At 30.3% G+C, this 14,885-nt stretch overlaps 1 protein-coding gene across 2 annotated transcripts in view; it reads left to right on the top strand.

Annotated features, from left to right (window-relative positions):
- The window catches only part of LOC142321628 (uncharacterized), a 35,148-nt gene that overhangs the window by 17,596 nt on the left and 2,667 nt on the right, over positions 1 to 14,885 (top strand). For both annotated transcript variants that reach the window (XM_075359879.1, XM_075359878.1), the window contains exons 6-8: positions 1,346 to 1,468; positions 5,170 to 5,411; positions 6,008 to 6,159. In XM_075359879.1, coding sequence (XP_075215994.1) covers positions 1,346 to 1,468; positions 5,170 to 5,411; positions 6,008 to 6,159 — 517 coding nt within the window. The remainder of the gene's footprint in view (positions 1 to 1,345; positions 1,469 to 5,169; positions 5,412 to 6,007; positions 6,160 to 14,885) is intronic.

Genomic DNA, 14,885 nt, shown 5'->3' with positions numbered 1-14,885 from the left:
CTACCCACTATATTTCCTTCCTTGCATTTTCATTTTCCAATGCTTACTTTCCAATCTCCAACTATTATTAAATTTTCATCCCCTTGTATGTGTTTAATTGCTTCATCAATTTTTTTGTATACATACTCTATCTCATCATCATCATGGGCACTTGTAGGCATATAGACGTTAACAATTGTTTTCGGTTTAGGTTTTGATTTTATCCTTATTACAATGATTCTATCCCTATGCATTTTGAAATACTCTATTCTCTTCTGTATCTTCTTGTTAATTATGAAACCTACTCCTCCCTGCCCATTATTTGAAGTTGAGTTAATTATTCTAAAATCACCTGACCAAAAGTCATTTTTCTCTTCCTACTAAACCTTGCTATTTCCTACTATATCAAAATTTATCCTATCCATTTTCCTCTTTCAATTTTCTAACCTACCAACCTTTTTTAGACTTCTAACATTCCATGCTCCGACTCGTAGAATGTTGTTTTTTAATTTTATGGTGATTCCTTCCTTAGTAGTCCCCACCCGGAAATCCGAACAGAGGACTAGTTTACCTCCAGAATATTTTACCAAGGAAGGTGCCTCCATCATTGCTATATGAAAATGTAGAGAACTACATTTTCTACGAAAAAAAGCAGCTGTAGTTTTCCATTGCTTTCAGCTGCGCAGTACTCAGGGGACTGAGTGATGTTGATATGGCCGTTTAAATTGTCCTGACCTACGCCCTTAACAACTACTGAAAGAGCTGCTGCCCTCTTTCAGGAATCATTCCTTACTCTGGCTCTCAACAGATACCTCTACGATTTGGTTGCACATTCGGTCCTGGTACTCTGTATCGCTGAGCACTCAAGCCCCTCACCATCAGCAAGGTCTCATGATTGATAGAGGGAGATTATTTCAATATCTTTATACTCTTCATTAGTGTTGTCAGCATATGAGACTTAAGTTGGAACAATAGATTCATTCTTAAGGTTTTGCAAAAAACCTTAAAATTGATAAAATAAACATTAGTTTAATTAAATTACAACAAAAATCAATTTAAAAAGTAGTTTTCTCTGTTAATTAACAAAAAAATCATTAGAAATAATCTTTGAGGAATAGACATTATAGATCTTAAAAAAAATATTATAATTATTAACCCATAGTATTTTTGATAGTGTAAATGGAAAATTAATGATATTTTTAGGTTATATTCATAACAGATACATGTTTTTCAATTTAATTTTATAAAATTATTATTGCTGTTGAATATCATTTGCCAATTATTACTAAAGATTATATATGTATATATACATATATATAAAACATTATAGTTCATGGAGTAATTGTTTTTTCTTTACTGTTTTTAGGATCTCCCAAGTGCTCTGAAGGTCAAATATTATGTAGTCAGATGTCAGATCAATGTTTCAGCCCATCAGAAGTATGTGATGGTATTTTTCAGTGTCCATTTGGTGAAGATGAATTTGATTGTTGTAAGTACTCTAGTGTAAGCAGATATAAGCTATTACAAAACAGTGATTTCTAAAATTTGCCATGTATTTTATTAATTATGTTTGATATGTGATCTGAGTAAAAAAAAAGTGATATTTTTAAATAAAGTGACTATAATTTGGAGGAGGATAATTTTAATATTAGCTATCCACTGATATCCGTGGCAGAGTAATAGCATCTCAGCCTTTCATTCGGAGGTCCTGGGTTTGAATCCCTTCAGGCATGGCATTTTTCATAACTACATATTTCCATTCTCTTAGGGCAAACTGACCAAAGTAGTCGATGCCTGTCATTTCAAAAAATATATATATTTATATTTCAAAATATAAATATATATATATACAAACATATATATATTTGCATACATAAGTATATGTATTTGTATAATAGCTATTATAATCACCAAGTGAGATAAAGACAACTCCATGTGAGTACTTTGGATTGAACTGAAATTTATTAGTAGAAAAACTAATTAAAGCTACCAAAACAATTTTTTTTTTTAAATTTGATAGTAAAAAACTAGTAAATTTTATATATACACAGGTCCCCCACATTGGATTGAAGACAAAAATTTATATCAACATATCTCTGGAAATGCTTAGTTTACTGCCTATCTTCTATTTTAAAAATTTATTTCTCAGAAATGGTTAATCGTATCAAGTTGAAATCTTGTATACTGCTAGGTACTTTACAGGTTTACTTGTATAGAAATAATGAATCTGATCTCCAAATCCATTTCAAAATTTAATTTAAATTGCCATTTAAATTTTTTAATTGTTAATATTTTTGCACTGCTGATTTATTTAAATGTTATGTTATAAATAAATGCTAAGTGTTTTATAACAAAGAAAATTGCACCTTATTTATTCAAATCCATTCATAAATAATAAAGTTATAGGAAAAATTCTTGAAGTGAGTCAGTAGATAAAAAAACCAATTTTCATTTCCCCCCGACTGAAAGAAATTAAATAGCTTGACATAATCTCAACAGGAATAATTTTATTTAATGTTATGTAATAAATCATAATAATTTAATATTTAAAATATTACAATAAAATAAAGTATTATTGAAATCATGAAAATATTATAATAGTAAATAATATTAATATTGAAAAATAATTTGCATTAAAACAGATATTGTAATTAAGTCATTGTTGTAAAAATAAATAAAACCTAATGTCCAGTTTGTCTTTTGCTTTTGACCAAGTGAATACATTGATCTATCCTGTACAAGTTAATTATTACTTCTTTTTTTTACCATTACCTTATTCACCATAACAGGTAATGTGATATAACTTAAAAATGGCTGATATGCATTTAACGAACAGTCTCGCATATTGCAACACCTTGAGGCTAGGTGGCTATATCAGAAACTCTTTTCCAGATGAGTGTTACCTCCTCACATTTGTTTTCATCTGTTCGTAGATGGCTTAGAGACACAGGAAGCTTAAAACCTGAAAAAATTAAATCAGGAAGACTACATTTAATATGTGCACCCAAATTCAAGGAGGGTGTGTTTGATGAAATATCTAACCATCCCAAAAAAGAAGTACTAGAAAGCTGGCCTTGGAGTTCAATGTTAGTAATGCAAGAGTTTGGAAGGTTTAACGTGAGCACCAACTTGATGCCTCTCAATATCAGCGAGTATAAGCTATTTTACCTCAAGATTTACACTGTCATGTTCAGCTATGCCAATGGCTTATCAGAAAATGTACTAATCCAAATTTTTTGAATGATATTTTCTTTACTGAAGCAAAATTTACAAGATCGACCATTCTTAATACCCACAACATGAACATGTGTTGTGCGAAAACTCTCATGCTATTACAGAGAACAGTCACCAATATCAGTTCTTGTAAATGTTAAATGGTCATCCAGAAAGTTGACCACTTAACGTTTTATTTGTCTGCTTTTTTACCTGTAACACTCAATGGTAAAACATATTTACATTTCTTGATGCTGATCTTCCTTCCAGTTTTACTCAAAGATTCTCCGCTAAACACGTGCAACAAAATGTGGTTCATGCTGGATAGGGCTTCGGCTCATTACAGATTCAAAGTTTGAGTTACCTAAATGAAACATATCCAAACAGATGGATTGGTTGAGGAGGCCCACTTGCATGAACTGCAATGTCTCCTGATTTCAGTCCTCTTGACTTTTTTTTAGGGGCCATTTAAAGATATTTATATACAACACTTCTGTGGATACAATGGAAGAATTACACAGAAGAATTCTAAATGGGATTAAGAGGATTCATCATCTTTGAAAGAGCCCGGAAGTCAATGAATAAATGCCTGTATACATGTATTTTTAATGAGGGCCGCCATTTTCAATAGCTACTGTATTTTATTTTATTGATCTTTTATTCTCTAATATGATAATTCATTGTTATTAAATAAATTTTAATTGAAAAAAGGAAAACAGTTTGTTTAATTACCAGTGCCTGTTCATTAAACGAAAAACATGTAATGCAAATTATTTTTCAATATTAGTATTATTTATTATTATAATAATTTCATGATTTCAATATTTGTAATATTATTAAATTATTATAATTTATTACATGATAACATTAATAACATTATCCCAGTTGAGATCATGTAGACTTATTTAATTTTATTCGGGAGGAAATGGATACTGGTTTTTTAATATAGTGACTAATTTAAAAACTTTTGCCATTACTTTGTTATTTATTAACGGATTTGAATTCATAAAGTGTCATTTTCTGTGATAAAATGCTTAATTTATTTTTTTTTCTTTTAACAAAACATTTAAATAAACCAGCAGTAGCAAAATATTAACAATTAGAAAGTTTCCATGACCGTCATTTTCTATTGGATTGAGATATCAGGTTCATTTTTAAACAAGTAAACCTCTAGTACCCTAGCAGTACACAGAATTTCAGCTCGATGCGATTTCATGCTGAAAAATTTCATGTTAAAAATACAAAATGATAGATAGGCAGTAAACTAAACGTTTCCAGACGTATGTTGATGTAAAGTTTTTTTTCTTTATTTCAGTGTGGGGGACCATCTCCTGAATTCTTGTAACTGTATATATAAAAAGTCTGTATAATAAAATTTTTATTATAAAATGTGTTTTAAATCATTACTTGTTTTTTATTAATATATCACTAGTGAACACATGTAACATGCAACTATGTAACATTTGTTGATAGTGCGATAACAATGTATTGTATAACCTTTGCATTGTGGTAGAGGTACTGTAATTGCTTGTGGTTAAATGGTTGCTGTATAAGCTTGTATGTTAGATTATGATAAACTGATCATTAAGATAAAAATGTTTTTCTAGGCGTAAAAAAACAGTAATGGGGAAGAGGATACATAAAAACAGTTTAATTATAAATTAAATTAATGCATATATTAACATAAAGAAATGCATTTTGTAAGCATTTCTTCACGATTAATATTATAGTAATTCTTAAATCTTATACTTATTTTATAAAAGATGAATTTACTAAAACTGTGTGCATGGTACACGGGTGAATATACTATTAAGTTTTACTTTAAGTTTTATTAACTTTTTTAAGATTACTGCTGTGAATATTTTTTGTCCAAAATGGCTTAATTAATCACATAATTTTTATATTTGGTTTTTTATATTGTATTCTGAATTTTACTTAATGTCCATTAATTCTTTTGTAATCTTTTATTTTTAACAGTACCTACATGTGAGCGTGGTATATCTTGTTTAAGTGGTGAAGGCTGCTATTCACCAGCTCAGAGATGTAATGGTTTCTCCGACTGTGCTGATGACTCTGATGAATCTATATGTTTGGATGAATTGTGCCCGACATTACCTAATAGACGTCAGTGCCATAATGGTCGTTGTATTCAGGCTAGACTTTGGTGTGACGGCAGTGATGACTGTGGTGATTTTAGCGATGAGGAAGCCTGCCTTAAGGTATTTTTTGTGTCTCTTGGACACAAATAACAGAATAACAGTTAGGAGACACTTCTTTTACTTCTTTATTTTTACTGAGTGTACTGTCAACAAAATTAAGCACATCATTTAAATAAACTTTCTCGTTTGTATTTTAAAAAGAAAAGAAAATCTGTTTATTTCTAAAAGTAATCTAAGTGTGTTAAATTTTGTTTAGAGGTTGCTTGGTAAAGAAATAGATATTTAATTGGTTTTAGCTCTGGCCAAACCTACAAACAATTTTGATAGACAGTTCCATTATGTACTCATCCTCTATGCTTCCAATACCAAAAGCTTGAACCCATTAATGTTCTTATGTTATACTACAGAAGTAGTGATATATATATATTTATATAATATACAAAAGCATCATATGCAAAAGTAGACAAAACTGTTCATATTACTGTACTTTGTATAGTTGGCATTCTTCCCTTAGTACCAAAGTTAATAATATAGCTTATTGCTTATTTGTAATAATGTCATATATTAATTAAATGTTCATATAATTTTAATTCATCATGTTGTAAATAGTTAATCATTGTTATTGAGATTTTATTATTGATTTTGAATTATTTCAGAATTCAATGATAACTGTTGCAATGATGGGTGCACTGTTAGGCGGCTTATTCTTAGTTCTTGCTGTTGGATGTAGTTTACGTGTTTATAGTAGAAGGTATTCTGCTAGTAGTTGCCATGTACGTCTTTCACCACCTTTGTCATCACGATTGAGGTAAATATTCTTTCTTGCATATAATCCTGTTTTTGTTTATTCTTTATTTGTAATATTTTTGTAGACTGAGAAATTGCTAGTGCATAATCAAACCCAAAAGAAACAAAAAAGACTGGTTGATGCATTTCATGTTAAAGAAATTGGAGGAAAGAAATATTGAAAGGAAATTAATATTTAGGAAAGCAAATAATTATCTAAGAAGAAAGACTGAGCTGTTAGTGGTATAGGGATAAAACACAATTGTAAAGTGAATAATTGCAAAGTTACACTAGATGATAAATTTGAATGATTAGTTAGTAGGTATGGAACTAGTTTTTCTAAGGAAATTAAGCAGTGTAAGAAATCAGTAAAAAACAAAGCTAGAACATTAGTTAAAGAATTCATGAGAAATAAGTAGATTGAAAGAATTCATTGATTAAATAAAGGATCTGAATGCATTTGGATTGATAAAGTTGCTTAGTATGTTAATTGCTGACTCATTCTACTATATTAGTGAGGTACATATTCAGAATGATGATTTAACTTTTATAGTAGTTAAAAACGTGTGTGGTATTAAATGTTTTATGTTTTTTGTCAGCATTCTAGCATCATATAAAAGAAACTAGCAGAAGTAATTGCTTCTGCTAGTTTCTAAAATTAAATAATTGCTTCTGCTAGTTTCTAAAATTAAATAATTGCTTCTGCTAGTTTCCTAAATCACATAAATTTCCTATTTCACATAAATGTTATTATTTATTTATGTTTTCTTTTTGAAATTATTTACTTTTAATGTAGTTAGTACACTACATTTATTCATGGACAAAATGTAGGATTTAATTTGTATAAAAAATAGCGTAACAATATCATCAATTTCCCTGAAGAATTGATGATATTGTTACCATTCAAATAATTAATAACCTCATTCACATCTAACACATTTACACGAAACCAGTTTCTTCTAATATCTCTTAAAATTGGGCAAGATCCTAAAAAATGAGCTGTAAATTCAGGTTCCCATAGGTTATGCATTGAACACAAGCACCTCCCTTCTTCCTTGTGCAGCCCATTTTTTAAACTGAGTTGCCCATGTCTAACTCTAAAAATGATACTTGTAAATGACATACTATTTATTTCTGTAAATATGACTTATTCTCTAAATTCCAAATCAGACATACAAAACATTATATTCACCTCGGGCCCTTTGAGTCCACTTATTCTTCCTTAATCCTTCACAATACAAAATTTAGCTGATACCTTCATTCCTTTTTATTGTTAGATAACTGACAATCATGTTTATTTGCCACTTCTTGCCTCTGCTTAAATCAACCCACTTTCCTTCAGTACAGTAAGTTCAGCTAATTTTTTTTTTCAATCTGTGATCCAGTAGTTCAAATACTTTCAATCTATATTAATATCTAAATTTAAAAAAAAAATTGTAACAATAAATCCACATCGGTTTCAAGATATATACAATAATTAGCACACTTAAAGACACTCCTAGGATTTATTTTAATGATAAATATCAGAAACACTTCAAATTTTTCTTTATTCAAAAACTCTAGACTTGGACCCCCATTTGCCAGCATTATACACTTAACCATTTATCAATACTTGAATCTTACATTGGACACAGAAATTACCCCAAACATTGTTTAATACAATTTTAGCTGCTGAATCCATCCATCACATGAGTTCTGAAGGACAGTAGTGGTGTCAGTTACAAGGTGTGTTCATCAAAAAGTAACAAGAATTTTTGTTTTTTGGAAAGAATTTTATTTATTCGTCTACATTAATGTTGTCCCCTTCAAAATACTTCCCATTAGGTATTATATACTTATAGTATATGTATATTTTCCAATCCCCGAAACACATCTGGAACTCGATCTTTGGAATAGTGTTTAGCTCTTTCAGCTATTCGCTTTTAATCTCATCTGTGTTTGTAAAACGACGGCCCTTTAAGGTTCTCTTTATTTTTGGAAATATTTTCTATTCTATAAAGTCACACAGGGCCATGTCTAGTGAATGTGGTGGCTGGGGTATCATTACAGTGTTGTTTTGTGACTAAAAATTGACGAACAAGAAATGAAGTATGAGTAGGCGCATTATCATGGTGCAAAAGCCATGAATTGTTTCACCACCAATCCGGGTGTTTTTTCAGATTGCTTCACGCAAACAGGGTAGAACTTGTATATTATACTCCTTATTGATCATTTGACCTTGTGGCAAGAACTCATGATTCACTATGCCGATAAAATTAAAGAAAACGGTAAGCATAACCTTTACATTCGACTGTACTTGTCAGGCTTTTTTCGGTCTTGGTGATCCAGAATGCCTCCACTCGGACGATTGAGCCTTAATTTCAACATTATTCCATAAACCCATGTTTTTATCACCTGTTATGACAAGTTTCAGTAGTTCTGCTTCATTTAGCGACTCCTGACCAACTTCCATTCGCCATTGTTTGTGTTCAAGATTCAACAGTTTTGGAACAAATTTTGCTGTCACACGTTTCATACTGAAAACATTCAAAAAAATTTCATGGCATGAGCCAATTGATTTCCCAACATCATCAGTGACTTGTCTGATTGTGATTCAGCGATTATTCATAATCATTTCTTTCACTTTTTCCGTGTTTTCATCAATTGTTGATGTGCTGGACGTCCAAGCACTCATCATCTTCAATGTCTTCACGACCTTCTTGGAAGCGCTTATACCACTTGTAAACCCTTGCTTTACCTCATCATAGCAGACTTATCAAAAGCAATATTTAACATTTTTAATACACTTTATTCCATTCTTATAGCAAAATTTAATACAAATTCTCTGATTGATTATTTATACAAATAAAAAATCGCCGATCATACCAAAACACATGTTATCCTTTTGACAGCTGAAACAGACTAAACATCCAATATGGCTAAAAATGTACAGATACTTTTCAGACATGTTTACTGATACAACAAAGAAAAAATCCCGAGAATCAGATTAATACAACCCGTGAAATTTCAAAATTCTTGTTACTTTTTGAACACACCTTTTATATCTAAATATTTATATTTATTAACTAAATCTATGCATTCATTAGCCTATTTTCCCTGTTCATTTTTCCTAATTCCCCAACTCTTATAGATATCATGATTTTGGATTTTTTTAAATTTACTCTTAACCCCCTGCTTATCACAATATTGCTTCAAATTATCGATCATAATAATTGGCTTGTCTCCATACCATCTCCACTCCTCATGGAGATCATTAACCTTTTCAGATCATGTAGCCTTGGAACTGGTTATGTGCGACGTCAGTTTTAAAACGCTGTTACAAAATCATTTTATATGGGATCTAAGTCGGTTATTTTTTTTATATTCACAAAGGAATCAGTTTTATTAGACAATTTGAATGACGTTTATATGATGCAAAATGTTTTATTTAGACTAGAAAGAATATGACCATTTTTTTTTCAGAAATGTGCTTGTGTGTGTGACTTGTGTATTATAATTGCTATGAGGATTACAGATTTATTTATTATTTACAAAAATAGCTTATCTTACTAGCAATATATCGATGTATTGAAACACATAATAAATTATGATATACGGCACACAAAAAAAAAGAAGGAATTTGTGGTCATAAATACGTCACTTTTACTTGAGGTCTATAAATATCTTTTCTGACAAATGATATCGGTAAACATTTAACACACATCGATTCGTAATGAATAACAGTATACAGTAAAAATGGTTTTTTGTCAATCTGAATAGCCTTGAGTAGTGGGGATTTTTATAAAACGTAGTTTTCTGAATCTACTTTCACTTATACTAACTGTGATTTATGGCATGGGTTTTCATCATATTTTGCCCAATTTTCAACCGATTTGCTTGAAAGTATTATTTTTAAAACCAGCAAACTATTTTTAAAACCATAAACACAAACCAAAAAAAAAAAATTTTGCTAATAAAAAACATGGTACAAATGCGCAAAAAAAATTCTGCAATTAAATTATCGTAATTTTTGTACTGTTTTAATATTTTTTTGTTACAGGCATAAAAAATATCCAATCGTAATGGTTTTTTTTGTCAGAATCTGTTAAATCTCTTTATATACTGTAATTTTTTGAAATTTTTTTCACGAGGGTAGCATAAGACTATGAAGGGAGGCAATCAGATACCAACATATATTCACGGAGCGCTAATCAACTGCGGATCATTGTGATGGGAAAAGGTTAATAAGTAGTGTAAAAAGCAAAGGATGTCAAACAGTCTTGTTTGACCCTGTTACATGTTTTGATTTCTGACAAGAGAGCCCCATTATCTCAACCTGGGACATTGTATCTTTGTACAGATGCATAGTGAAATATTGACACATAATGAAATTAAATGATAATCCCATACTATGCCAACTCATAGAAAAGCACCTTCTACATATACTATCAAACGCAGCCATAAAATTTACAAAAAATCAGAACACTTTTTTACCTTTGTTTTTTAAGATCAAATTTAAAATGCTTATTAAATTAAAAATATTGTCTATATCTAATGTTCAAACCTTTTGAAACCCTGTCCGATTTCCATTTAAGATTTTATTAAAAGACACCCATTCTTTTAATCAGTTTAATAAAATTCCTCTAAATAATTTTGCAATCCCATCAATAAACTAAATATCCCTATAATTCCCTACCACCGAAACATCATCTTTTTTATTGAAGGATTCTGGCACCTTTCCATAATTATATATGTTATTAAAAAACCTAGAAATTAAATTAAGGTATTCTGTAGGTGTTAGTCTATCAAATTCATACATAAAATTCAACCTTTTATTTCCAAGACATATCACCACCATCCAACAAACAATCAACATATTAAGGGGTCACGTAGAGTATTGTTTCACATTCTACATTCACATTAAGTAAATTTTAAAAATAGCCCACCCATTTGTGTTTTTATTTTTGGGTCTCATTTAAACTTATTATTTTTAAAAATTTGAGCACATTTCTAGAACTCTTTTGTATCCCTTATATTCTTAAATTTGTTGACTATCTGTTATTCTTTCTTTTTTTGTTTACGTAATGCTTTATAATTACTAAGCACAACACAAATATTCCTTTCTTACCATACCAGTCTTATCCCTTCTATACAGTTTTAGCAATTTAAACATTGTGGTCTGGACCACAATTTTCTATTATAAGTATTATTAATCACTTAATTTATCATTATATTCTACAGTATTATATATTAAGCTCTTAAGTAAAGCACTTGCATCATTTATCTCAATAGATTAATATTTACACATTTATCATGTAACTTTACTTGGAAATCTGTTTCCATACTATGACCCCACTTCAATATAGGTAAAGTAGGTTGTTCACACTCTGATGTGCAAATTTCACATATGCTTAGTAGCAACTGTAATAGCATATGATCAGAAAATATCTTTATTCCGACTTATTGAATTTATTAAATTTACACCTTCTAAAGAAAAACAACAATAACCAAGTACTTTGAGGATCTTAATCAAGTTCTTTCAAGTATCTAACTCAAAAAAATTATTGTTATTTCTGTCCTGATATAATTCCTTAAGAATACATTCCTCAGATGCTGTTTGCGCATTGCAATCTCCCATTAAAACTATTTTTTTGTTCAAAACGTATTCCTCAAAAACATTCCCAGCTTGAGAAAATCATAATTCCTCTGTATAATACCAAAAAATGTTCATTATAGTCAATTGAAATTTTTACAATCAATTGAGATTTTAACTATAATTCTACCCCCTCCATATTATTTAGCTGAATTCTGTCTTATAAGATTGATTTATAATTTATTAATATCCCACGCCTGTATTCATGGAAAAAGTTTGAAAAAAATATATAACCCTTAAGATAATGAAAGAAAATTACACTGCTTACCCTTGAGACTGGCAACATTATAGCACACAATATTTACCTAACCCCAGGTCTTTTAGATCAATCTGGCAGACGTCAAGTCCTGACTTATTCGTGTCCTTCATTTTTCCTGTTGCCTGTAATATTATTCAGGTATGAGAAGTCATGTTCCATAAGCTACAATAGTTTACAAATTTCATCCTCACAGTCTGGTATTCATAGCTTGCCATCTTCCATTGTAAATATTTTCTGTTCCACCTTTAATTTTTTGGTAATGCCTTCTTTATTATTTTAAAATTCAAAAATTTTAGCCCTCACTTTTCTCGTAGTTTGTGAGAAGAAGACCCTGTGCACAACATACTCCATCTCCTTTAGTTTATGCACATTTTTAAAGATACAGTTTGATATATAGGGGATGTGAATGATTTACCCAAATGTCACTACTTATTCCCAGCATTTTGACATAAAATTCTTTAATAAGTTTTAATGATATTTGAGTTTTCTTCATGGTTAAACCCCTTAATAATAACATTATTTCTTCTCCTTATGTTTTTCAAATTGTTTAGCTTATATTTATTGTATTTCCTGATTCTGTTTTTTTTTAAATCTCTCGCTTCATCTTTTAGGGTACAGTTTTCTTCAAGTAAAGTATTAAATTTTTATATTAATTAAACCAATATCTTCTTTGGTTGTGTATACAGCTCAACTTTCTATCCAACAGCTTTCTATCGATCCCTTTCATAGACTCAACCCTCGTCTCCAACATTTCAAATTGGTCCCTTTTTTTGTTTTGTTTTTGCAAATTTAATAATTTTTCTGGCAAACTATTTGACTGATTTCTTTTTGCACTTTTGTCAGTGAAAAATAATCCTTAATATTAGACATAAATATTCATTCACCTTTTAATATTTACAGTTTGTTGAAAAACAAAATTAATGTAAATTAAAAAATAAATGTATAATGTTAGTATTGCACAAATAATACACGTTTATAAAAAAAGTAAATAAAGGAAAACACTGTGCAAACTACAAGGGCATATCAAATGTAAACGAGACTTTATTTCCAAAGCAAGAGACGTAATCTCCTGCTTTGGAAATGCGTTTTTTCAAGCAAATTGAAAGGGTTTTGATCCCTGCATTGTAAAATGAAGAGGGTTGTATCAGAAGCCAGTTGTGTACAAAGGCCATCACCACCACATTGTCTTGGAATCATTGTTCCCCTAGTGCTTCTTTAAGCAGTTCAAAGAGATGAAAAATGCAAGGATGCAGGGAGAATGATCAAGTGGAGTCCATCTCATTTCCTCTAATTTTCTGCTAGTTAGAGCTGCAGTATGGGGCCGAGTGTGGAGGCAAATAACATCTCAGATCAGTTTGTCACGTCTTTTGGAACAATATGTCACACCTCATTTAAAAGCTCACAGTAATAAGCAGCATTTATTGTGCAATGTTCATACAAGAATTCAATGTGCAAAATGCCTTGCCAGTCGAAAAAAAACAGTTGCAAGCACCTTTCTAGCTGACAGACAAGTCTTGGGTTTCACAGGGGCTGCCTCCTCTTTCCACCATCACTCGATGCTGACTTATTTGGATTCAGGTATGTGATGATGGACCCAAGTTTCATCACGGGTGAAGATTCAATTCAAAAATGCATTCTCTTCTACTGAAAACTCCTGACAGACCTGCAAACGTCTCACTTTAATGAAGTTGAAGTTGTGTTCTGCTCAAAAGGCAAGGGACCCACCTGGCACACACTTTACGGAATCCTAGGTCTTTTGTCATGATTGTTTCACAGCTTCCATAATTTACTCCAGCCTGTGATGCATTTTCAGAGACTTTTCCTTCAGTTGACATCGATTGCCTTCAATAAGGTCATAAATCATGTGAATGTTCTCCTCTAATGCTGGTGCGAGGACAGCAATAAAATTCCTCATTTTCAATCCATTGATGTCTTTCCTTGAACTCCTTATGACAGGCAAACATGCGAGCTCTTGACAGTATTTGATCCCCGAACTATGCACTCAGTTTTTGCAAAGTATTTATGTATATAATTCTTCTAAGGCATCCATTAAAAATGAATGGTCCAGTTTTTTATCAGCTACACTAAACATTAACAGTAAACCTTATAAGAATATAGTCTTTAGTGTTGCATAAGCACTTGCAAAACTCTATTGATGATTGTCATATAAATTATTTACTTCATTTCTTGCAAATGTTACATCGTGGGTTAATAAAATAAAATATAGTATTTTTATGATTTTCTAGAACCAATTGAAATAAATTTAAATTCAGTACATCATCTCCAGGTTGTAGTTGGTTTAACCTTAAAAATATATAATATCCAGAATGAATTTTTATTATGAAGTTCTTATATTTTGTTGTGAAATAGACCAGCATGATATAAAGCTTTGTATCTATACATTAGATTGAATGATGTGAATTCTATGTTCTTTTCTGTGTAATGAGCATTATGCAGAATATGAAGTTAGTAAAAATGAACAATTATATATGAATACTGAACCAAATGTCTTGTGGTTGTTATCTTTCTGTTAGTAATTCTTTCTTGATGTTCATGATTAAGACATTGCATTAAAAAAAAAGAAACCATAAATAAAAATTACTATATATCCTGCCTACTCTATATTATGAAATTGAAAAGGTATTTTAAGATTGTTTTTTGTTCATACTGCATTCTGCTACTCAGTGTGCATACAAATTAAAGTACGTTACAGAAATCTCAGTGGCTGAATGACATAATTATTAAATTGTAAAATATAAATTTCCTAATAAATTATTTATGTAACATTTTTAAAATGAGTGTATCTTAATTTTATTCTTTATTAGGTAAGCCATTTTTAAACTATCTATTAACATCG

This window comes from Lycorma delicatula, chromosome 3 (assembly GCF_047948215.1).
Source record: "Lycorma delicatula isolate Av1 chromosome 3, ASM4794821v1, whole genome shotgun sequence".
Lineage (NCBI taxonomy): Eukaryota > Metazoa > Arthropoda > Insecta > Hemiptera > Fulgoridae > Lycorma > Lycorma delicatula.
This window is presented reverse-complemented; position numbering and strand designations above follow the sequence as displayed.